The sequence below is a fragment of the Labeo rohita genome, unplaced genomic scaffold (genome assembly GCF_022985175.1).
Source record: "Labeo rohita strain BAU-BD-2019 unplaced genomic scaffold, IGBB_LRoh.1.0 scaffold_87, whole genome shotgun sequence".
NCBI lineage: Eukaryota > Metazoa > Chordata > Actinopteri > Cypriniformes > Cyprinidae > Labeo > Labeo rohita.
In genome coordinates, this window is record NW_026129821.1 from 417,333 (window position 1) to 442,702 (window position 25,370).

Consider the following 25,370-nt stretch of genomic DNA (forward strand, 5'->3'; position numbering starts at 1 on the left):
GCGAATCGTTTGATTTGGATCGCAACTTCGGAGCTTGGATCGCGAATCATTTGATTTAGACCGGATTCGCGAATCATTTGATTCGGATCGGAACTTTAGTGCGGGTTCGCGAATCGTTTGATTTGGATCGCAACTTCGGAGCTTGGATCGCGAATCATTTGATTTAGACCGGATTCGCGAATCATTTGATTCGGATCGGAACTTTAGTGCTTGGGATTTAGACCGGATTCGCGAATCATTTGATTAGGATCGGAACTTTAGTGCGGGTTCGCGAATCGTTTGATTTGGATCGCAACTTCGGAGCTTGGATCGCGAATCATTTGATTTAGACCGGATTCGTGAATCATTTGATTCGGATCGGAACTTTAGTGCGGGTTCGCGAATCATTTGAATTAGATCAGATCTTTAGAGCGGGTTCGCGAATCGTTTGATTTGGATCGCAACTTCGGAGCTTGGATCGCGAATCATTTGATTTAGACCGGATTCGCGAATCATTTGATTCGGATCGGAACTTTAGTGCGGGTTCGCGAATCGTTTGATTTGGATCGCAACTTCGGAGCTTGGATCGCGAATCATTTGATTTAGACCGGATTCGTGAATCATTTGATTTGGATCGGAAACTTGTAACGAGTTCGTGAGTCTTTTGATTCAGATCAGATCATGACGTTGGAGTGCATATCGCAAATCTTTTTTTTCTGATTTCTTTTTTTTTTATTATTATTAAACAGTCCAAAACATCAAATCATCAGGGCAGTACAGTTATAAAAAAAAATGAAAAACAGTAAACAGAAAAAGAAAGAAAGTATACACAGATACAAATCCCTTAAGAAAATTCATTTTATTATAGTATAGTAACAGTGTTAACCACAGTTAACCACAGTTTTACTGCAAGTGCTATGGTTAAACTATGGCTAGTGCATCAAAGCCAAGATTAATTTGTGGTTACCGTGGCTTCACCATAGTAACCTTTTTGTAGTAGTAGCAGTAAAACCATGGTTATATTTCTTAAGGGATGTGTTTCCATCTTAACAAAATAAGATAAGTAAATTTACACCTTACAAAGACACAAAGGATCCATATAGAGATTTTTCACGGCTTTATGATTAACTTTAGATAGTTTCCATGTACTTGTTTAGATCAACTTTGAATAAAGTAAAGAGAGGTGTAGAGCCAGATTTTTGTTTATTTGAAATTTGACTGCTAGTTAATGACTGTTAGTGTACTGTGTGCTGTTGTCAAACTATGCATTAAACAGCCAAGAACACTTCAAACAGTTTTGTCACATGACCTGTGTGTCAAACCCTACAGACCGCTGAATAGGACACTCCCTCTAGTGGACAGAACCATCACAGCTAGGGCGAAGGCTTGATTTTGACATTGACAACCCCCCCCCCCCCCCGCCATTCCCAATCCAACTACCCCAGAATTTTCGCAATTGTGATAGACGTTTGACCACAGGTTCAATGTTATTTAAAGTATTTATAGCTGTGGTAGCTAACATACTCATAATTCACGAAGAGAGCTATTTTATGTTAGTATATTCATCAGACAATAACACAGTTTTGATAATGTTAAACAAATATGTGGTTCGATTTTGATGTGAGAGACCACAGGAGATGGACTTTTATTATGGATTGTTGACTTGTGTCTCTCCTCAATAGAGACACTGACAGCAACTTCAGTGACAAACACACACACTCCCTCTAGTGACGACCGCCTTAAATACACAAATCCTGCTTGACTAATAGGAACTTATAGTTTGCACAAATTTTGGTCTTGTTCCATTCATTAAATTCAATAAATAAAATGATTATTAAGAACAACATGTAAAAAATAAAAAACAAAAACAAAAGCCAATACAATTAATAAGATGGATAAAACTAAAACATTTTTACATTGATCTTTCTATTAAAGTGATAGTTCAACCAAACATTCAAATTCTATCATTTACTCTCCCACATGCCGTTCCAAACCTGTCTGAGTTTCTTTCTTCTGCTAAAGACAAAAGAAGATGTTGAAAAAAAAAATACTAGGAAAGTTAGTGGCTTTTTTCTAAATATCTTCTTTTGAGCTCAACAGAAGAAAGAAGCTCAAACAAGCAGGTTTGGGGTCGCAACCTGAAGGCAAGTAAATGAAAACAGAATGATTTTTGGGTGAACTACCCCTTTAAGAGCTAAAACAGTGCTTTTTTAGGCCACGTCCCCTCTGCTAAACCTGCCAACCCCAAAACACATTATAAACTGGGCAATGCATAGGAACAATAGCTGAGGAAAACAAACAGAGGAAAATGCTGATTATAAATAAACTATATTTATCTGAGACGGTCCTCCTTCCTCTATCATCTGCTGTCACTGTGACTCTGCCCTGTCAAATCACAAGAAAACGTTACTGTTTCCTGTAGAAGTGAAAGTTGTTTCATAACTGATGAACTCTGCAGTTTTAACACTGTTATTAACCTGTTTATTACTGCGAGGCTGCTTCAGTTCAATCTATATTGTATAAAGTGCTATAGACATGACTTGTGTCTGACCTCATGACCTCTGACCCTCTGACAGAGAGACGAACGGGTGACCAGCAGACACATTTGATCCTGTGGAGACCACTGAAGGTGAAGAAAATGAGGAGGAGGAGGAGAATCAGCACTGTTTATAAAGGCAAAGATGAAGAGTTCAGCCTCACACACACACACACACACACCGGTCATTGTATTTGATATGAGATCATCAATGACTGTTCTGGTGTGTGATGGAGTGATTAAGATGTGTGTGTGTGTGTGTGTTGTGTGCATGTGTGTGGTTGAGCCGTAAGTCAGAGCTGCTTCCTGTTGTTGCACTAGGACAGAGAGAGAAAGAGTACAGGACACACACAATAATAATAATAAATACACACACACACACACGCATACACCCATACTCACAGATATGAGGTTAGAAAACAGGAAATATGAACAATAGACCGGCAAAGCCAAACCTGTGTGTGTTTGAGTGTGAAATGCGTGTGTGTGTCAGCATGTATCTAAGTTGTGAGTGATCTGTGCTTATGTGAAGTTTTCACTGGATTTAAGTTGTAAATTGTGCGTTCACACATTCAGAGCGTTTGCTGTTAGATTGTATTGAGGTGTGTGTGTGTGTGTGTGTGTGTGTGTGTGTGTGTGTGTGTGTGTGTGTGTGTGAGAGAGGAAGTGATCGTTGTTCCTGCACAGAGGGAATGAGGAGGGAAACACAGATCCTGAGAAAATCCAGAGGAGTTTGAGTGTGAATCTCACATGATCCTGACGGAGACACGCGTGATGATGTTGATGAGCTGCACAGACAGACAGACAGACGACCGGTGAGTAACACACACACACACACACACACACACACACACACACATGCTGCTGATTGTACAGCTGACAGACACACACAGTGTCTTTAATGAGACGCTCAGTTAATTACACAGCGGCCCGTTAGTGAAGGAGACAATGAGAGAAAGAGATTAGAGGAAAAGAGGTCAACAGATTTTAATCTTCATATAGATGGAGAGAAAAACAGTCGTCTGTTAGATCACATCTGCTGAACGACAGACAAACACTCACACTCGTTTGATCGGCTGTGTTCAATTCAGTTATTAGCAGGACGACTGCCACAGCACTGTAGGCTTTGTTTTTGTCGTGTGATGATATTTTATGTATTGTAATAAGTTTATGTATTATATTCATGTGTGTATTTTTTCATATTTATCTCATAAGAATGTCCAGTCAAAGAACAATTTGAAGTGTGTGTAGTTTTAATATTATTATTATTTTTTTTCATTCTAATTTTAACATTTATTTAAATAATAAAACATAACAAATAGATAAATATAAAATTATATTATGTCCAATTAAAGAACAATTTGTAGGTATGTTCAGTTTTACAAACATTCCTATAAGATGAATTTAAATATTTTATAATAAGTATAAATTATTTTATATGAATTAATTTTAAACACACACACAAACACACACACAATATATGTGTCTGTGTTTGTGGCCCGGCAGTTCTTATTTCCATTGTTTTATATTAATTCATTTTAAATATATACACATATACAACTAAAAATATTACAATAAATAAATAAATAAATAAAAATAATTGATAGATATGTTAAAATGAGGCCCGGCAGTTCATATTCTAAATGTATACACATATATAAATAAAAATTATTACAAAAATAAATAAATAATTTTATGCATATTTTAAAAGGTGATCATGTAGTTCATATTACCATTATTTTATATACATTCATTTTAAATATATACACATATATAAATAAAAAATACTAAAAAAATAAATAAATAAATCATTGATACATATTTTCAAATGTGGTCCGGCAGTTCATATTTCCATTATTTAATATTAATTCATTTTAAATATATACACATATATAAATAAAATATATATATTTAAAATAAAATAAAATAAAATAAAATAAAATAAATGATACATATTTTCAAATGTGGCCCGGCAGTTCATATTTCTGAATAAAGTCTCGTGATGAACCGTTGACAGTTCGAGCGCGTTCCCGATAAAAGCGCACTCGCGCCCGCTGGATTCATTGTTCTCCGGTAACGGGACAAAATGCTTTGAGAGAGAGAGAGAGAGAGAGAGAGAGAGAGGCAGATACTGACCGGTGGGCAACACTGAAGCGGCTGATGATGATGATGATGATGATGATGGCTTTATTCCGCTGACATCACACATCAGCTCATGAGCGTTTGTCGGGTCACCGGGCGCACGCGGGTCACCGGTATGCGGGTGTGACAGTGAGTTGTCGCGCAGGTGGGTTTGTGTCGGTGTTTGTGCGGTGTTTGTCATGTGTCGGTGTTTGTGCTCGTGTGATGGATTCTGTCGCTGCTCTGGTTAAACAGCATCACTGCGCTTCTGCGTTTTTCTCTTTCGCCTCTTTCCTGTGTTTGTGTGTCATAATCATCACGTTTGTCTTTTGTTGTCAAATCGATTTCTACCGGTGCCGGTTAGACCCGCGGGCGCGCGCATCGGTAGGACGCGCTCACCGAAACAATAACAGCACTTTATATTCCCGTCAGTGGCGACTTTACCGTAACACTGTATATTTCTGTCACGATCGATTTCATATTACACTCTCCATTTATATTCACATATAACGTTAGTCACGTAGCAGAAGCTTTTATCAGTATCGCTTATCGATGTTTTTTGTCACACCCGCTATGATTCTGCCGTATCGCTTTATTTTTCTGTCGTGATGGATATTTACAGTATTTACAGTAGCTCGTCACATATGTTAAGGGTTCTGCTCTTTGTGCCGCTCGCGCCCCACATCCCCCAGCAGCTGCGCGTGCCCGTGTGCGCGCCCACTTTGATCAGGACAAAAGAGCTGCAATATCGCATCATATGAGATTATCAAAACATCAACGAATGAGTCTATTTTTGTTCATTCAGGAATGTTAACAAAGCTTTAAAATCTTTTCCCTCCGTTGAAACACTGATAAGATGAATATTGTGGCCGATTCATTGAACCCTGTAAAGCCTGACATATTAAATAAGAGTTGGAAAAAATAAATGCATGGGATCAGTACAGTTTTTAATGGTTTTTAAAGACGTTTCTTATGCTCATCAAGGCTGTGTTCACTTGATCAAAAATACAGAAAAAAATGTAATATTGTGAAATATTATTGTGATCTTTTGATTTAATATGCATTAAAATTGTATCTATATATTTAATTAAAGACAAATTTTCAGCATCATTACTCCAGTCTTCAGTGTCACATGATCCTTTAGAAATCATTCTAATATGCTGATTTATTATCAATGTTGAAAACAGTTGTGCTGCTTAATAATTGTTTCAGGATTCTTTGATCAATAAAAGGTTAAAAAGAACAGCATTTATTTAAAATAGAAAGGTTTTCTAACAATATACACTACTGTTCAAAAGTTTGGGGTCAGTACAAGTTTATTCTTTCTTTTTCTGAAAGAAATTAATACTTTTATTCACCAAGGATGTGTTAAATTAATAATCAGTGATAGCACAGATTTACGTTGTTAGAAAACATTTCTATTTTAAATAAATGCTGTTCTATTTAACTTGTTATTCATCAAAGAATCCTGAAAAAAAGTATCACAGGTTCCAAAAAAAACTGTTTCCAACATTGATAATTCTGATAATAAATCAGCATATTAGAATGATTTCTGAAGGATCATGTGACACTGAAGACTGCAGTAACAGCTGATGAAAATTCAGCTTTGCATCACAGAAATAAATTATATTTTAAAGTAGATTAAAATAAAAAAAACATTATTTTATGTTATAATAACATTTTGCAATATTACAGTTTTTTTCTGTATTTTTAATCAAATAAATGCAGCCTTGATGAGCAGAAGAGTCTTACTGATCCCAAACTTTTGAGTGGTAGTGTATATTTATGTTTTACTTTAGAGAAAATATTTGTTTAATTTCTACTCATTTAAATATGTTTTGTATTTGTGTTTTCTGTTTTGATCATCAGGATTTTATGGCCGAAAAAAAAAAAAAACAGCTAAACACAGCTTTTTTTCCAGAGACTTAACCGAGCAAAAATATGCAATATTCAGCAATATGCTAATATCAATATGATGAAATTCTGCTGCTTGTAATGTAAATCAATGAGATCTTTATAACAGTAGAGCAGATACTGACGTAAAATCTCACCAATATCACCAATAATATGTCTCAGTAAGATGAGATTGAAATGATCCAAACATATAATGCAGTGCAATCCAATTGATTGAGAGATGAACAAATAAATGCTCCTTAAAAGATGTGAGATGTTTTAGAGGCTTGGGAAGATCATTCCTCCACTGAGGAACAGTGAAAGTAAAGCTCCTCAAAAGATCCTGATGATCAGATTTGACACTTAAAATGATTCATGGAGAATCAAGTAAAGCTTCAGTCCAGTAAGAGTTCATCTGGAAATATTACACAAGTTATTCTGACATTTACTTGACAAAAATCAGTCAAGATTTGACAGCAAAAACACACTTGAAGCACCAGCTGAAGCTGGATGTTTTTACAATTACACTAAAAGAGCTTTTACTGGATAAAACACTCTAAACTATCAATCAGATGACAGAAGACATGGAGGAGATGTCTTAAACTGCACTGTTTTCTGTTTCTGTGTGTGTGTGTGTGTGTGTGTGTGTGTGTGTGTGTGTTTGCAGGTGTTGAGTGTGTGTGTCCGGGGCCAGCATGGTTCCTCGGCCGTCATCAGGAGAATTATGGGGGCTTCACCTGATGCCTCCTCGTATCCTGGTGGACTGCTGTCTGCCCAACGGCATCCTGGTCAGTCTGGAGTGTCTGAGAGAAGCTCCGCTGACCAGCATCAAACAGCAGCTCTTCAGCGAGGCCCGCAAATACCCGCTCTACCACCTGCTGCAGGTACGCGCACCTCCACACACGAACGTCACGTGACACGGGCGAAGCGCTCTGATCACGCTCTGATTGGCCCGCAGGAGGAGTCCTGCTACATCTTTGTGGGAGTGACGCAGGAGGCCGAGAGGGAGGAGTTCTACGATGAGACGCGCCGCCTGTGTGACCTCCGGCTCTTTCACCCCATCCTGAAGGTCATCGAGCCACTGGGGAACAGAGAGGAGAAGATACTCAACAGGGAGATCGGTCAGTGTGTATCAATGATCCAGAAATATATAAGCACTCTTAGTCATAGGCCTGATACAGCTGAGGTCAAAAGTTTACACCCCCTTTTCAGAATCTGCCAAATGTTAATTATTTTACCAAAATAAGAGGGATCATACAAAATGTATGTTTTTGTTTATCGAGTGCTGACCTGAATAAGATATTTCACATAAAAGATGTTTACATATAATCCACAAGAGAAAATAATAGTTGAATTTATAAAACTGACCATGTTCAACAGTTTAATACTGTGTTGTTTCCTGAATGATCCACAGCTGTGTTTGTTTGTTTAGTAGTATTTTTGTGCTTGAAACCTTTCCAACAATGACTGTATGATTTTGAGATCCATCCAACAACTGAGAGACGCATATTTTATCCCACCCATGGGATAAAATACACTTTTTTTTGTCAGGGTTTCCCTGGTAAAATTCGTATTTCAGGGGCTAAATTTGACGTTATTGGGGTCACTTCAACCTGCAGACATCAAAAACAACCCACAGCAACAGTTTAAAATAGCCTTATTCCGTTGGAAAACCACGGACTTGGCAACACTGCTCGTATGCAACTATTACAGAAGGTTCAAACACTCACTGATGCTCCAGAAGCAAAACGATGCATTAAGAGCCAGGGGGTGAAAACTTTTGGAATTTGAAGATCAGGGTAAATTTAACTTATTTAGTCTTCTGGGAAACATGTAAGTATGTTCTGTAGCTTCTGAAGGGCAGTACTAAATGAAAAAAAAAAAAAAAAAGATATTTAGACAAAAGAAAAATCTACACATCTTCATTCTGTTCAAAAGTTTTCACCCCCCGGCCTTTAATACATGTTTTTTCCTTCTGGAGCATCAGTGACTGTTTGAATCTTCTGTAACAGTTGCATATGAGTCTCTCAGTTGTGCTCAGTGTGAAAAGATGGATCTCAATCATACAGTCATTGTTGGAAAGGGTTCAAATGCACAAAACACAAAAATGCTGAAAAACCAAAGAATCTGTGGGAACTGAAGGATTTTTGTGAAGAACAGCAGCAGTTTAACTGTTCAGGACAAACAAGGGACTCAAAAACAACTATCACTAAACAAACAATCACAGCTGTGGATCATTCAGGAACAACACAGTGTTAACAATCAAGCGTATGTAAACTTTTGAACTGGGTCATTTGTATAAATTCAACGATTATTTTCTCTTGTTGACTATATGTAAACGTATTTTATGTGAAATATCTTATTTAGGTCAGTACTAGATAAACAATAACATGCATTTTGTATGATCCCTCTAATTTTGATAAAATAATTAACATTTTGCAGATTCTGAAAGGGGGATGTAAACGTTTGACCTCAACTGTTTGTTGAAAATGGCTCCATTCATGTTTTGTGTCGCATCACATTCAGTAATGAGTTACACTAATCAGTTAAATAATAGCCTATGTTTTCAATTCAAAATATCATGATTTGACAAAAAAAGTAGAGTAATTTTACATCACAGGATATTATTTTTGGTTGTTTATCTAATATCATTAGTCAGATATTAAATGTTCAGCTCATCAGTAAAGCTCTGCATTCTGTGACGTGATTGATCTTGATGTGCACTTGATTCTCACATTTAGTTTTGTTTAAATGCTGGTCACGTGTGTGTGTTCAGGTTTCGCTATAGGGATGCCCATCTGTGAGTTTGAGCTGGTGAAGGATCCGGAGGTGCAGGACTTCCGCAGGAACATTCTGAGCGTGTGCAGGGAGGCGGTGGAGGAGCGTGAGGGAGGAGGCGCACACACACAGGCGCTGTACGTCTATCCTCCCAATGTGGAGTCCTCACCTGATCTGCCGCAGCACATCTACAGCAAACTCGACAAAGGTGCGTCAGCGTCGCCGTTACGCTCCCGCTTTCCCATCTTCCTCGAGCCTCACCCGACCGTCTGTCTCTCTGCAGGCCGTCTGATCGTCACCATCTGGGTGATCGTGTCCCCGTCCAACTCCAAGCAGAAGTACACGCTGAAGATCGCGCACGACTCTCTGCCGGAGCAGCTGATAGCAGAAGCCATCCGCAAGAAGACGCGCAGCATGCATCTGTCCGCGCAGCAGCTGCGTCTCTGCGTGCAGGAGTACCAGGGCCAGTACATCCTCAAAGTGTGCGGATGCGACGAGTACTTCCTGGAGAAATACCCTCTCAGCCAGTACAAGGTATGAATCTTTCCACCTTACTTTTTCCGTAAGAGCGGGTGCATCCGTTTGTGAATATTATGGGCCTGGCTTCTAGTGTCATCCGTGTCCAGCAATTTTTAGCTCTACAAAACCGCTCGTTTTGGTGCTTGATATTGCAAACTGATGAAACAGTTTTACCGTTTACTGCACTTCATTATTCTTCACGTTATTTCCCTTACGGCGGCTTATGAATCAGAAGTCTCACACATTACCAGAAAACAGCTTACTTTCACATTGAAAAATAAGGTGGATACTCTGTTATATCAGGGACTGATAACTGAAATTATTTTGCTCACAGTTATTGTCATTTGTGACCCTGAACCACAAAACCAGTCATAAGTGGCATTTTTTTGAAATTGAGAAAATGAAAAAAATCTAAATATTGAGAAAATCACCTTTAAAGTGTCCAAATGAAATTCTCAGCAATGCATATTACTAACCAAAAATTAAGTTTTGATATATTTACGGTAGGAAATTTACTAAATATCTTCATGGAACATGATCTTTACTTAATATCCTAATGATTTTTGGCATAAAAGAAAAATCAATAATTCTGACCCATACAATGTATTGTTGTCTATTGCTACAAATATATTAATGCGACTTATGACTGGTTTTGTGCTCCAGGGTCACATTTGAGGAATTTCCTTGTACATTTAATCAGAACTATTGCATCTTCACATAAGCGCAAATCAAGTGAACATCACACTGAAGGAACTCATGCATGTTTTCTGGAGTTTTCAGATTATCAGTGATTTTTTTGAGAGTGTATGCTTTCTCAGTGTAGAGAAAATGCATACAAATGGTTTCATAATTCAGGATTAATTAAAACACTAGGCAGAAAGTGCATCCATTTAAATGAAAAGCTCTAATTTATGGAAGCCTGTTTCTTCCACTGAATTAAAAAAAAAATAAACAAGGTAATTGCAACTTTGTCTCACAATTCTGACTTTTTCTAACAATTGCAAACTTATATCTCACAATTTTTACTTTATGTCACAATTCTGACTTTTTTTTTTTAATTTTGCAATTCTGAGATATTGTGAGATATAAACAAGCAATTATGAGTTATAAAGTCCAATTCTGATGACAAAAGAGATTTTCTTACAATTGCAAGTTTATATTAGTTATATTAGTTGCATGTTTAAATCTCATCATTCTGACTTTATTTCTCATAATTGTGAGTTTATATCATTTATATCAATTTTGAGATAAAAAGTCACAATTACCTTTTTAAATGTTTTATTCAGTTGCGGAAACAGGCGTGTTATCAATGCAAGATAAAGCAAATGTCAAAAATAAAAAAATAAAATAAAAAAATAAAATTTAAAAATAAAATAACTAAAATAAAAATGTTTTCAGGATAAATAACCAGTGGGCCATCATCAGACACAATTCTGCTGAAACAGCTGAGAGAAGCAGTAATCACTATCAAAATTAAAATCCAATTTATCGTGTGGCCCTTTGACTTCCATACTATGGTCACCAGCATTCTTCAAAATATCTTCTATTTTGTTCAACATAAAGTCACAAGAAACTCATACAGGTTGAGTGAGTAAATTAGGGAGAGTAAATGACAGAAGTTTCATTTTTGGGTGAACTGTCCCTTTAGGTCCACAGTACACTTAAACTTTTTACACAATACATCATCATCTCAGTACCTTTTCTAGTAGTTTTTTCATTATTTTGTCCACAAGGTGGTGACACTGATCTGAGCCGTTCATTCACAGTCAGTGACGGTTCAGAGACACTTACTAGTGCAGGTGTAGCACAGGCGTCACCAAACTTGATCCTGGAGGGCCACCTGCCTGGATGTTTCTTGTTTACCTAGTAAGAGCTTGATTAGGGTTGAAGTCATACTCTGCAGGACCGAGTCTGGTGACCCCTGGTGTAGCCCAGTGGGCTTCTTGTCTTAAAGGAACAGTTCAACAAAAACATTTACTCATCCTCATGTTGATCCAAACATGCAAAAGTTTCCTCCTGCTTCATCACCTCTGAGAGGAGAGTTGATTACTGTCTGTGGTCATTAATGAATCAGGTGAACTGAGCACAGGTTCAGAGTGTGCTGACACTGGTGTGTGTGTGTGTGTGTGTTCAGTATATCAGGAGTTGCATCACGCTGGGCCGTCTGCCTCACCTCATGCTGGTCAGTAAGGACAGTCTGTACAGTCAGCTGCCCGCCAGCGGATTCATGCCTCCGTCCTACAGCCGGCGAACGCCTCAGCCCAGCCCCTGCCCCGGCGGAGGAGACCCGGGGTCACCGCGATCCCTCTGGGCCTTCAACACACACCTGAGAGTACGGCTGCTGTGCGCCACCTACGTTAACGTCAACATCAGAGACATAGACAAGGTGAGACACAAACATACTGAGAGACAGAGAAAGATGGTGTCAGTCATTCGCTCATCATGCGTGTTTGTGACAGATCTACGTCAGGACAGGAATATATCACGGAGGAGAACCGCTGTGTGACAACGTCAATACACAGAGAGTGCCCTGCTCCAACCCACGGTAACACACACACACACACATGTGAACCTGGACCACAAAACCAGTCATAAGGGTCAGTTTTTGGAAATTGAGATTTATACATTATCTGAAAGCTGAAGAAATAAGCTTTCATTGATGGATGGTTTGTTAGGATAGGACAATATTTGTCTGAGATACAACTATTTGAAAATCTGGAATCTGAGGGTGCAAAAAAATTGAAATATTATGAAAATCACCTTTAAAGTTGTCCAAATGAAGTTCTTAGCAATGCACATTACTAATCAAAAATTAAGTTTTGATATATTTAAGGTAGGAAATGTACAAAATATCTTCATGGAACATTATTTTTACTTAATATAAATATGATGTAAAACGAAATATTTTGTATATGGATTTATAAATATAAAATGCTTCCTTATATCAATCAAAATGGAAGTAAAAACATTCGATTTTCTTAATTAATAGTAGAATCGAATCGAATAGAATCTTTGTCACTCAACAGTCACGTATGAGCAACTACACTCCAGTAAATGATGATCTTCCTCAGTATTTTTGACTTGTTTGTAAACATTGTTCAATTAAGCTTCATTTACTGGAGATGCAGAATCACAGAAGATATTACATCTTGGTTTCTGAAAAACTGATCAGAATTAAAATGAAAAATATTTAGCAGTGGAGTCACAGCAAAAAACTTGTTTTCCTATTGAATTAATTTTTTTCGGACCCCATTTGTTCTTGTTTTAATCATAAACTCACTTCATTATGTTCAGTTTCTTAGAAAACAAGACAGCTTATCTTCTGTCATTTTACGTCTCCAGTAAATATATTCTAAAAATAAATATACTAAAATTTATTTAAAATACATTTTTTTCATGCTAAAGGGATAGTACTACAAATACATTTACATATTATGTACATAAAAACTAAAAATGCCCTGCAATTGTACTTTCACTATAAGTCCAGTGGTTTTTGTAAATTAAACTTTATTTAGAAGAAACTTCTACCTGGATGAATGAATCTTCACAGACATACTTTCAGTATACTAAACTGATATATTTAAAGTCTGCCAAAATCAAACTAATTTTGTACTTAATGCCCTTCAGTTGTGCAGAAGTAGAGCTGAAGTCCAACTAAAGATATACTGAAGTATATTATTTGAAGATCACACAATCCTCATCAATAATGACACTAAAACATAAGATTCATATAAGAAATGTGCATTGTGCACAAGTAGTTCTCCAAATAAAGTTTCATCAAACTTTTTTAATATAATTTTTATATCCGTAAGTCTCAAACGATATGTTAGTAAATATGCTACTAGACTTGAACTATACTTAGTATAAAATAAATGCATTTTAAATCTATTACTTTTCCACTAGGGTTTTGATTTAAGAATCTTTAGACATTTGTGCTCAAAAGAAGCCCAACATTCTCAGACGTGTACACGATCTCTCTCACAGGTGGAACGAGTGGCTGTCGTATGACATCTACCTGACCGACGTTCCTCGTTCTGCTCGTCTCTGTCTGTCCATCTGCTCCGTCAAGGGTCGCAAGGGAGCCAAAGAGGTGAACTTTGACCTTTCCTGATCCTGTCCTGATTATGACTGTGAGCTCCTCTCTGCTGATCTGTGTGTGTGTGTGTGTGTGTGTGTGTGTGTGTGTGTGTGTGCAGGAACACTGTCCTCTGGCCTGGGGAAACATCAACCTCTTCGACTATAAAGACACGCTGGTCAGCGGGAAAGTGGCTCTGGGTTTGTGGCCGGTTCCTCACGGCCTGGAGGATCTCCTCAACCCCATCGGAGTGTCGGGATCGAACCCAAACAAGGTGTGTGAGGCACCACTATTATGAAGCTGCAATAAAATTAAAAAATATATATAAAACCTAAAATGAAAATGATAAGTTCAAGATGAAGCACTAAACTTACTAACTGGAATAAAACACTAAAAGTGATCTAAAACTAAAACTGAATAGTAACATTTTTAAAATATATATTAAACTAAACTAATAAAAATGACAAATGCACAACAGTTTCCAGCAAAAATAACTATATGTGACCTGGAGCACAAAACCATCACGGGTATATTTGTAGAAATAGACAACAATACATTGTATGGGTCAAAATGATCCATTTTTCTTTTATGCCAAAAATCATTAGGATATTAAGTAAAGATCATGTTCCATGAAGATATTTTGTAAATTTCCTACCGTAAATATGTCAAAACTTAATTTTTGATTAGTAATATGCATTGCTAAGAACTTCATTTGACCAACTTTAAAGGTGATTTTCTCAATATTTGGATTTTTTTGCACCCTCAGATTCCAGATTTTCAAATAGTTGTCTCTCAGACAAATATTGTCCTGTTCTAACAAACCACACTTCAATGAAAAGCTTGTTTCTTCAGCTTTTCTTGATGCATAGATATCAATTTAAAAAAATTGACATTTATGACTGGTTTTGTGATCCAGGGTCACATGTAGTGATAAATATGATGAAATAAAGTGAAATGCCTCACACGGCTGACCTCGTTGCGTGTTGTGTGTTGCGAGTGCAGGAGACGCCGTGTGTGGAGCTGGAGTTTCCCTGGTTTAACCAGACGGTGGTGTTTCCTGATGAGCAGCAGATCGAGGAACACGCCAACTGGAGCATCTCCCGTGAGCTGGGATACAGCTACTGTCTGGGGCTGGTACACACACACAATACCACACACTCACACACACTCACACACACGTACAACACACACTCACACATATACACACTCACACACATTCACGTACCGTCAGAGTGAATCCAGATCTCATGCTGAATGTCTCTGGCCAATCAGAGCAGTCGTCTGGCGTGTGACAGCTCCATATCGCAGGCGGACGCCGAGCAGCTGCGCGCGCTGTGCAGTCGAGACCCGCTGTATGAGCTCTCGGAACAAGAGAAAGACTTCCTGTGGAGACATCGGTAAACACACGCACAGTCTGCGTTATCATGCACCGAAGGCCTGTTGGGCACATTTGACGTTTGATGTGAATTGAACACAACAGGAGGGAAAATTAAAACTCATGTCTGTTCTTCACGCAAATATTACGACAGCTCAATGTGTTTGTGTTTCAGGCATTACTGTGTGAATATTCCAGAAAGTCTTCCCAAACTCCTGCTGTCCGTCAAGTGGAACTCACGGGACGAGGTGTCTCAGGTACGTCAATAGACAAGCTTCCATCCAGTTTTTTTGCAGTGTTTTGTTATTGACAGAGAATATGCGTAAAAAAACTTTGCGAAATCTGCTGTCTCCAGCCTGTTTTCATCCAACTGGCTATTTACAAATAAAATGGTGTGCGTGATGACGTCATCCCTAAAAAATTCCTTTGGTGTATTGTAAAAAAAAGCAAGCTGTTTGAGCTGTATGTGATTGGCGCAAGAGGCGAAATTATGTACGGAAACAGCTCAAACAGCTTGCTTTTTTTTACAATACACCAAAGGAATTTTTTAGGGATGACTGTTCTTCATCCTTTTGAAACAAAACTTTATCATATAAGCTATTATTTAATTGTATAGGCCTACATAAAATTATTTTTATTAACAACTGTCATGAGTTTTTTTTTTGTACTTCATTAGGCCTATAGACTATTTAGATAGACTTTTTGAGCATCAAGCAATATTCATAAACAGGTGCAGCTGTGTTATTATTATTTTCATGATTAACTTTTATTAGACTGTATTGCAAATAGGAAAATTCATTTTGGTTATTTTATTTCTCTTAACCAATAAACGACGGTTGTTAAGCCATTATTAAGCGTTAACCGACAAGATGATGTTAAATTACAATTAAATTACGTGGCTGTGACCCATTCGATTACCTACATTGGTTTTCCAGGGATTAATTTCATACACGCAAACAGCAGTGAGGATTCACATGATCACATCACACACCTGCAGCGGAAAAATCATAATGAAGCTATATATAAAAGAAACAAATAGGCTTATATCTAAAATATATTTTTTCTAAATAATTAATAAATTAACAAAACGAAATGAAAAAAAAAAAAGCTTTAATGTGAGCAACAACACAAATTTTGTCATGTGTCGATATTGAATTTATGCACTAAAGTTAAACAGAAAAAGATTGTGTTGACACATGAGAAATGTTATTGATAAATGTCATTTCTGTCAGCTATAACAGTAAAAACTTTGAAGCATTTGAATATTTTTTCGAAAAAAATCCTTGATGTAAACGTGACTCCCTTCTCTCGTGTGTGTGTGTGTGTGTAGATCTACTGTCTGCTGAAGGACTGGCCGCTCATGCAGCCTGAATCGGCGCTGGAGCTGCTGGACTGTAACTTCCCTGATCCCATGGTGCGAGAGTTTGCCCTGCGCTGCCTGATCCAGGGCCTGACGGACGACAAACTCAGCCAGTACCTGCTGCAGCTCGTGCAGGTGTGTGTGTCAGAATCCAGCTTTATCTCTGCAGATTCCACACAGGTTTCATGTCTATTTGTGAATGTGTGTGTGTGTGTGTGTTTTCAGGTCCTGAAATACGAGATGTATCTGGATAACCCTTTAGCTCGGTTCCTGATCAAGAAAGCGCTGACCAATCAGAGGATCGGGCATTTCTTCTTCTGGCATCTGAAGTGAGTTCAGACATGAATGTGTGTGAATCTCATGAAAACACATCCAGGTCACATTTCAGCCTGAAATCAAAAGAAAGAAACATTATTTTCATGACAGTTGCACACATATGCCTGCAAACTCTCTTAACTGTAATGTAAAAATCTCTGCTATAGATCTGCACATTAATTTGTGATTCAAATAGGCTTATATGCAAAATAAATGTTTATTTTATTTGAGGTAATTGTAGTTTTAAGATGTTAGTTGTATTTGAGGATAATAACCCGTGTGTGTGTGTAGGTCCGAGATGCACAATAAAACGGTGTCTCGGCGCTTCGGGCTGCTGTTGGAGGCGTTCTGTCGGGCGTGCGGCATGTACCTGAAACACCTGAACAGACAGGTGGAGGCCATGGACAAGCTGGTGAACCTCACAGACACGCTCAAACAGGAGAAGAAAGACGAGACGCAGAAGGTGAGACAGAAGACGCTCGCTAATATTTACAAACCTGACGCCACTAACCTGATCCAGTGATTTCTTCATCCTGACTGAGACTGCTGATTGGTTGATGAAGCTCATCCTGCATTCTGATTGGCTGTTGCAGACCCAGATGAAGTTCCTGGTGGAGCACATGTCCCGCCCCGACTACATGGAGGCGCTGCAGGGGTTTGTCTCTCCTCTGAACCCCGTGCATCAGCTGGGGAATCTCAGGTAAACACACACACATAAACACATACAGTACATGTAATGTGTCTGTTGACAGTATTTCCTGATTCATGGAGCCATAAAAAGACAAATCCAAAATCCTCTCTGGAGATCTCTGATATTTCTGTGTTGTAGGTTGGAGGAGTGTCGTATCATGTCTTCAGCCAAACGACCGCTGTGGTTGAACTGGGAGAATCCAGATATCATGAGCGAGCTGCTCTTCACCAATAACGAAATCATCTTTAAAAACGGGGACGGTGAGCTGTGTGTTCATTTATCTGTAACCCTACGCCACGACCGGATCTGTGATGTAATATTTACTATCTGTGTGTGACGCAGATCTACGGCAAGACATGCTGACGCTGCAGATTATTAAAATCATGGAGAATATCTGGCAGAATCAGGGGCTGGACCTGCGGTGAGTCGACCAATCACAGCCCGCTGCTCACGCACATCCACCAATCACAGCTGGCTAACTCTGTGTGTGTGCGTGTGTGTGTGTGTGTAGAATGCTGCCGTACGGCTGTCTGTCCATCGGCGACTGTGTCGGCCTCATCGAGGTGGTGAAGAACTCACACACCATCATGCAGATTCAGTGTAAAGGAGGCCTGAAGGGGGCGCTGCAGTTCAACAGCAACACACTGCACCACTGGATCAGAGAGAAGAACAAGGGAGAGGCGTAAGAAACACACACACACACACACCCCCATCACACTGAAAACATGATTGTGGTCTACAGCACATGACTACATGCTTTTAAACACATGATTGTCATGATTGATAAATTAAATAACTGTTTAAAAAAACAACACCATTAAAATGACCTGAACAGCGAGGAGCAAGAAACAGAAACAGAAACGCTTTGATTTGATGCACATTAAAACAAGTTTTCTTTTGGAATAATTCATAATTCACTCATTTAAACAGTAACGCCATTGATTCTGTAAGTATTTTTCCCATAGGGATTTTAAAAAGTCTTCATTTACGAGTTAAAATCCACAAACCAAACCAACCAGCTACAAAGAGAGTCACAACATTACAAACTTTGATTTGAAGCAAAAAAGTGTTTGATAATTAGACAAAAAGACAAAGATACAAGACTGTGAACTTAAAGGAGAAGTCCACTTCCAGAACAACAATTCACAGATAATGTTCTCACCCCCTTGTCATCCAAGATGTTCATGTCTTTCTTTCTTCAGTCATAAAGAAATTATGTTTTTTGAGGAAAACATTTCAGCATTTTTCTCCATATAATGGACTGATATGGTGCCCCAATTTTGAACTTCCAAAATGCAGTTTAAATGCAGCTTCAAACGATCACAAATGCGGTTGTAAACGATCCCAGCCGAGGAAGAAGGGTCTTATCTAGTGAAACGAACAGCTATTTTCATTAAAATAATACAATTTATATACTTTTTAATGTCAAATGCTCATCTTGTCTTACTCTGCCTGGACTATTGTCGTTCCAGTTCATGTCAGTTAGTGTATGTGGAAAAACTCCCATCTCATGTTCTCCCTCAACTTCAGAATCGTCCTATATCGTTGTTTTACCTTTTTGGTTAAGGGTGTTTGATCTTCTTTGCATGTTCACTTTGCAAACACTGTGTCTGTTCTTCTGCAGTGATGTAGGATGATTCTGAAATGATTTTTGAAGTTGAGGGAGAAAATACGATTGCAGTTTTTCGACATACACTAACTGTCTTGAGTCAGAATACACAGAGTTCAGGGAGAGAAAGACAAGACGAGCGTTTGACATTAAAAAGTAAATAAATGGTATTATCTGGATGAAAATAACCAATCGTTTCACTAGATAAGGCCCTTCTTCCTTGGCTGGGATCGTTTACAACCGCATTTGGGATCGTTTGAAGCTGCTTTTAAGTATTTTGGGAGATGTAGTTTGTTCACTTTCTGACTGGTGGAATTTTCTGTAATGTAGTTTTTCACCTCTTTAAACAAAAAATGTGTTGAAATATTGTGTATGAATGGCTTCAGCAAAAGCATATTCCTTCGATTAACAAACTCAGAGCTCACCGTAGATCTGTCTTTAAAGGTTTACTGTTACAGTTTTCCTAATAATGAAAAATGAGAAGTTTTTATTTCCAGAAGCAACTGTTGTGTTCTAAACTGAGCCTGTTTCTCTCTCAGGTACGACAGAGCCATCGATTTATTCACACGCTCGTGTGCCGGATACTGCGTGGCCACGTTCATTCTGGGTATCGGTGACAGACACAACAGCAACATCATGGTGAAGGAGAACGGACAGGTACAAACACACACACACACACACACACACACACACACACACTGTGTCACTGCACTGCATGAGAATTGATTCCAGTGAGAACCAGAAATGACAACATTATGAGACAAAATTATCATGTATTGAAATGATAAACAAGTCACCTGTATTTCTGTAGTGATTTATATAAGATTATTTTTGGCCACTACCAATTTTAACAAACAACTATTGGTTGATTCTGATACTGATATTGGTCATTTAAATAAAGCAGGGCTTAAAAATGAAAAAAAAAACAACATTTTGATCGATTCACTCTGAGCAGAATAATAATTTAAACGTTTCTGTTCGTGTTCCTCTGTATTATTACTGCTCCAAAACCAGGTTGAGTAGAAAAAATACTGGTTAATTACATTATTTTTAAAACGTTTTCTTTGCCTGTAATAATAATGATAAAAATAATAATAAGGCACAGCGTTTTCTTTCTTCAAAAAGGAAGAAAAAAAAACAAAAAAAACAAAGAAGGTCTTGATAGTAGTAGTCTGGTAGTCTGCCTTGTGCTTAGTCATAGTCAATACAACATCATCGTTTCTAGATTTTGACCACATGTATTAAACAAAAGAAAAACTGTCAACGCTTTAAAGACATTAAAGTATTTCTTCAAGATATGTAAAAATGTTTGCTGCATGGATTTGTTGTACGTCGCATTTTATTATTACATTCAGAAATAATGTAGGCTAAAATACTGGTGAAAATAAGGCAAAATATTTACAAATATTACAAACACAATTAGGCTATTTTAGTTCTCTTCTCTTCCCAACAAATGCTCTAAAGTTGTATTTAGGCTAAATATAAACTTCAAACCAAAACAAATAAATTTAAAAGCAAAATTGAAGCCTACTTTTGTCATTCTGCACAAATCGTCATGTTTCCATATTCGCAGTGTATCTGGATGACACCTTTCCATCAACTTCAGAGTGTGTTACAATGATCCGAAACTCAGCACAATGTTTTCTTTCATTTTGTTAATCTGTTAATGATTTAAGTGAAATATATTTCGTGTATGTATTGTGTTTTCTCCGTTCACAGATGCGTGATGTGACTTTGTGAATTTGTGTTCTACACTATCCTGTGTTCAAACACACAAAAAGCTGCAGATTACCTGCCATTCATTTTCACTTAAATGTAGTCCTGATGCTTGGCGGTTCGTGACATATCCTCAGATAAACAGATTGCCATTAAGAGTTACCTATGATGAATTTCATGGGCCGCATGCCGTCTGACGAACTATATTTTGTACAGATTTTATTTTGTTTCGGCAAGTATGTTTTTATTTTGTCCAGAGAAACACGGTGGATTATGCAGCAGACATGCAGCTCATCGTGTCCACGCAGTTAATGAATAAACCATCGGTTTCGGCCCTTTGCTGCTATTTCCAATACGCCAGATGACTTTAAAATAATCAAAAATCAGCCAATAAATATTGGCAGCCGATACGTCAGTGCATCCCTAGATTAATACAAAACAGATTTATGTTATTATGTTAATATTATTTTTATATTATCATAATTATTTGTGATATACAGCACTTTGGAGTTACTGTGTAGTTCAGATTGATTCAAAAGCACCTTCACAGTAATGAACAGGAAAGTGACAGAGTTACTTTAATTTTTTAGTGTGAAACTGATTGTGTTTGTGTTTCCTGCAGCTGTTTCACATCGACTTTGGTCACTTCCTGGATCATAAAAAGAAGAAATTTGGATACAAGCGAGAGCGAGTTCCTTTTGTTCTCACACAAGACTTCCTGATCGTCATCAGTAAGGGTGTGCAGGAGTGCACAAAGACCAAAGAGTTTGAGAGGTGTGAACACACACACACACACACACACACACACACACACACACACGTTCTTGTATATGTGGTTTACAGGCTCATTCCATAGACGTAAGAATTTTTCCACTGTACAAACTGTATTTTCTATCCCCTTACCCTAAACCTACCCCTCACAGGCATTTTCTCAAAATAATTTATTCTATGTGATTTATGAGCTTGTTTCCTTATGGAGACCACTCTCTCTCGCCGCAGCGCATGTGTGTTCAGTATGACGTGTCTCTTACCGTCGGTGTGTCTCAGGTTTCAGGAGATGTGTTATAAAGCGTATCTGGCCATCCGTCAGCACGCCAGCCTCTTCATCAACCTCTTCTCTCTGCTGTTGGGTTGTGGGATGCCTGAGCTGCAGAGCTTCGACGACATCGCGTACCTGCGCAAGACGCTGGCGCTGGAGAAGAACCAGCAGGACGCTCTGGAGTACTTCACCAAACAGATGAACGACGCCCACCATGGAGGATGGACCACCAAGATGGACTGGATATTCCACACCATCCGACACATGCCCAACGAGCACTGACACACACACACACACACACACACACTCGTATTTCAGTGTGATGTACAGCTGCGTCATAAGTTTACATCCCCTTTAATGAATCTAAAAAAGGATGACCGTTTGAGCAAAATCAGAGGAGTTACAAACGTCATGTTGCCTGTAGGAGTCAAAGCCCTGTTGTATTTGTAAGGATTGTCGTCTTTTTCTTCTTCTTCTTCTATTCCTGCACTAAATCTGTCATAGAGACACTGATCAGAAAAATCACTCATTATCAGATTATACCCATATAACTATTCTCCAGAACAATCCTGCATCTTCTGCACATTTGGGCTCTGATTTTGGATCCATTTGTTCACACTGAGATGACACACAGGATTAAAAAGTGTATATAAATATTCAGATGGGTTATTTGTGTCTAGTCAGTTATTATTTAGTCTTGTGGTGTATATGTGAAACCGATTATTCAGGGCAGCATGTGAAAAACATGACGTCGTATGATTTAGTAAAGGGGATGTAAACTTTTGACCAACTGTATTTATATTCCACCCCACAATCACAAGCAACACAGAAGAAATTATATTCGTTTTTAAGATATTTTGCATTGTCATGATAATCAAAACACAGTTAGTCCAAATTTTCATTACAGTAGCATCCCTAGTGAAAATATACTAAAATGTATTTAAAATACATTTATTTCATGCTAAGTATACTACAAATACATTCACATATTATGTACTTCATAAAAATACCCTGCAATTGTACCGTTAGTATACTAAACTGGTATATTTGAAGTCTGCTAAAATGAAACAGCTCATTTCGTACTTAATACACTTTAATCGTAGAGCTGAAGTCCAACTAAAGATATACTGAAGTATATTTGATTTTGCATTTAAAGACATTATTTAAAGATCACACAATACTCATCAGTAATGACATTAAAACATATTTTAGGCTTCATATTAAGAAATATCCATTGGGCACAAGTAGTTCTCCAAATAAAGTTTAACTACAGTTTTTATATCAGTAGGGCTCCGGCGATACGTCAGTAATTATGTTAAAGGACTTGAGCTGTACTTAGTATGAAATAATTGAACATCTATTCACTAGGGATGACAAAAATATCAATCTAGTATTTAGATAGTATTTATAATTCACAGTACTATTTTTTATACAGTTTTGCATTTTTATTTTTTTGTAGTATTTATTCCGTAATGAGTTATGAAAACTGGCTCCATTTTCTTCAGGTTAAATCAGATTTATTTGTTTTTGTCTTCTGATTTTGGGGTGAAACTCATTTTCTCTGCACACATGAACGAACACGCTAGCTTCGAACGCTGTTAGCAAGGTCAAACCGCAACACGCCGGCGTTTGGTTCGAGCACAAGAGCGAAGCTTCCATATGAGAGCCACATGACCTTCAGCAGGACGAGCACTTTTGATGTGTCCCAACTTCCTGTTTCAATAGGAAATACGTCACCACAGGAAAGAAACTGTGGGCAACTATGAAAATGAAGTGCACTGAACGCTAACGAGAAACCACACACACACACACACACACCCACCGCCTGATACTGTGACAAACCGCTGAAACGCTTTAAAAAGCAACAGGAAGTTTCCAGAACAGTACAGATTTCCTCAGAAAGTGTCTGAAGCCATAAAGGCTCATGGGAAACCACTACAGAGACAGAGACGAGTCGTACCTCCGGAAAGACTCCGATGAGGAAGATGATGATGACGAGTCTGCGGTCGGTTCAGTAGCGTTTACAGTCCTCCTCAGGGTATCAAGGTCAAAGGTCAAGCTTTGATTGGCACTGCCACCTTTAAACCAAACAGCAGGAGACGTCATGTCAAAGACACTACCCAGAATGCACTGCAGCCGACGGTTCTGGTTCTCCGCTAGTCTTCCACGCAACAAAGAGCTTATGCACTGCTGGACAGAACAGTTAGCATGTTTAGAGAAATTCTATTGCAATTCTATTTTCTACCTTCGTTTGATGCGACACTGTGAGACGCGACGAAATTTAGCCAATCGAAATCTCTGCGAGTTTACAATCAATCAATCGATCGATCGATCAGTCAGCGTTTCTTCATCAATCAGAAACTGTAGAAACCAGCCGATTCAAATTCTGCGAGATACAATCGACCATTAATGAATCCATCGCCTTTACTTGCTTGTGTGTTTAACTTAAATTGAAGTGTAATCAGTTCACCGCTGGAGCGGCTGTTCTCAGATCAGATATTGTGTTGCAGCGAGAGCAGAGCGAGATCTTCAGCTGTTCTCAGAGAGGAAGAGTCGCTGGCAGGACTAAAGCCTCAGCGTTCATCAGACGTCTTTCTGTAAGTGCATGAATCCTTTTGATTTCATTTCTGCTGTTTGTGAGCGAGCAATAACAGATCAGGAGCAGTAGATGTAGGACGCAATCACCGTACTGTAATCATGATCGTGGACCAATCGGGAGTGTCTGTTAGTGATCGTTTAGTGTTACGGGCCGTGAGTCGTTTAATAAACTTTTTTAAATATAAAAGCCTGCTTGCTTAGAATGTTTGATTTTTGTGTGTCCTTTATTGGAATTTTAATATTTCACCCTATTTTCTCCCATAAATCTATTTTACACAATATATTAAAAATAGTGACATTCAGAACCTTATGGACAAAAACGTCCCCATTGAAACCCAGTTAAACAGTATTCAATCCCAGTGCCATTTGAGCATCAAAACATGCATTTTTTAATACGCTTTTATTCTGTTTGATTTTTTTTTAATCTGACACTGCAAAATATATATATATATATATATATATATATATATATATACTACATGAAAAAAAATATATGATATTTAAGCAAAATACAAAAAAAGTACACGTCTTCATTTCGTTCAAAAGTTTTCACCCCTGGCTCTTAATGCATGGTTTTTCCTTCTGGAGCATCAGTGAGATTCAAAGAATCTTCTGTAATAGTTGCATATGAGTCCCTCAGTTGTGCTCAGTGTGAAAAGATGGATCTCAAAATCATACAGTCATTGTTGGAAAGGGTTCAAATACAAAAATGCTGAAAAACCAAAGAATTTGTGGGAGCTGAAGGATTTTTGTGAAGAACAGCAGC

General features: G+C 38.0%; 1 protein-coding gene across 2 annotated transcripts; it reads left to right on the plus strand.

Annotated features, from left to right (window-relative positions):
• Positions 1-2,932: 2,932 nt before the first annotated feature.
• On the plus strand, positions 2,933-24,368 carry zgc:158659 (uncharacterized protein LOC791141 homolog). 2 transcript variants are annotated; one of them, XM_051105025.1, is made up of 22 exons: positions 2,933-3,330; positions 7,197-7,413; positions 7,488-7,650; positions 9,306-9,515; positions 9,591-9,841; positions 11,961-12,212; positions 12,286-12,371; positions 13,811-13,916; positions 14,023-14,175; positions 14,904-15,035; positions 15,174-15,298; positions 15,452-15,533; positions 16,607-16,771; positions 16,862-16,965; positions 17,243-17,414; positions 17,545-17,651; positions 17,781-17,902; positions 17,985-18,063; positions 18,154-18,324; positions 19,791-19,908; positions 21,590-21,741; positions 22,015-24,368. In XM_051105025.1, the coding sequence occupies exons 2-22, from the start codon at positions 7,225-7,227 to the stop codon at positions 22,286-22,288; spliced, it is 3,213 nt and encodes a 1,070-aa protein (XP_050960982.1). In that variant the 5' UTR covers positions 2,933-3,330; positions 7,197-7,224; the 3' UTR covers positions 22,289-24,368. The 2 variants fall into 2 exon arrangements, with proteins under 2 accessions (XP_050960982.1, XP_050960983.1); XM_051105026.1 differs by lacking the exon at positions 2,933-3,330 and adding an exon at positions 4,600-4,802.
• The last annotated feature ends 1,002 nt before the right edge of the window (positions 24,369-25,370 follow it).

Coding starts and splice junctions, on each gene's coding strand:
- zgc:158659 (XM_051105025.1), top strand. CDS start 7,225: ATGGTTCCTCGGCCGTCATCAGGAGAATTATGGGGGCTTCACCTGATG. Junction 18,325..19,790: donor GAGAAGAACAAGGGAGAGGC/GTAAGAAACACA, acceptor TTTCTCTCTCAG/GTACGACAGAGCCATCGATT. Junction 19,909..21,589: donor TGGTGAAGGAGAACGGACAG/GTACAAACACAC, acceptor TGTTTCCTGCAG/CTGTTTCACATCGACTTTGG.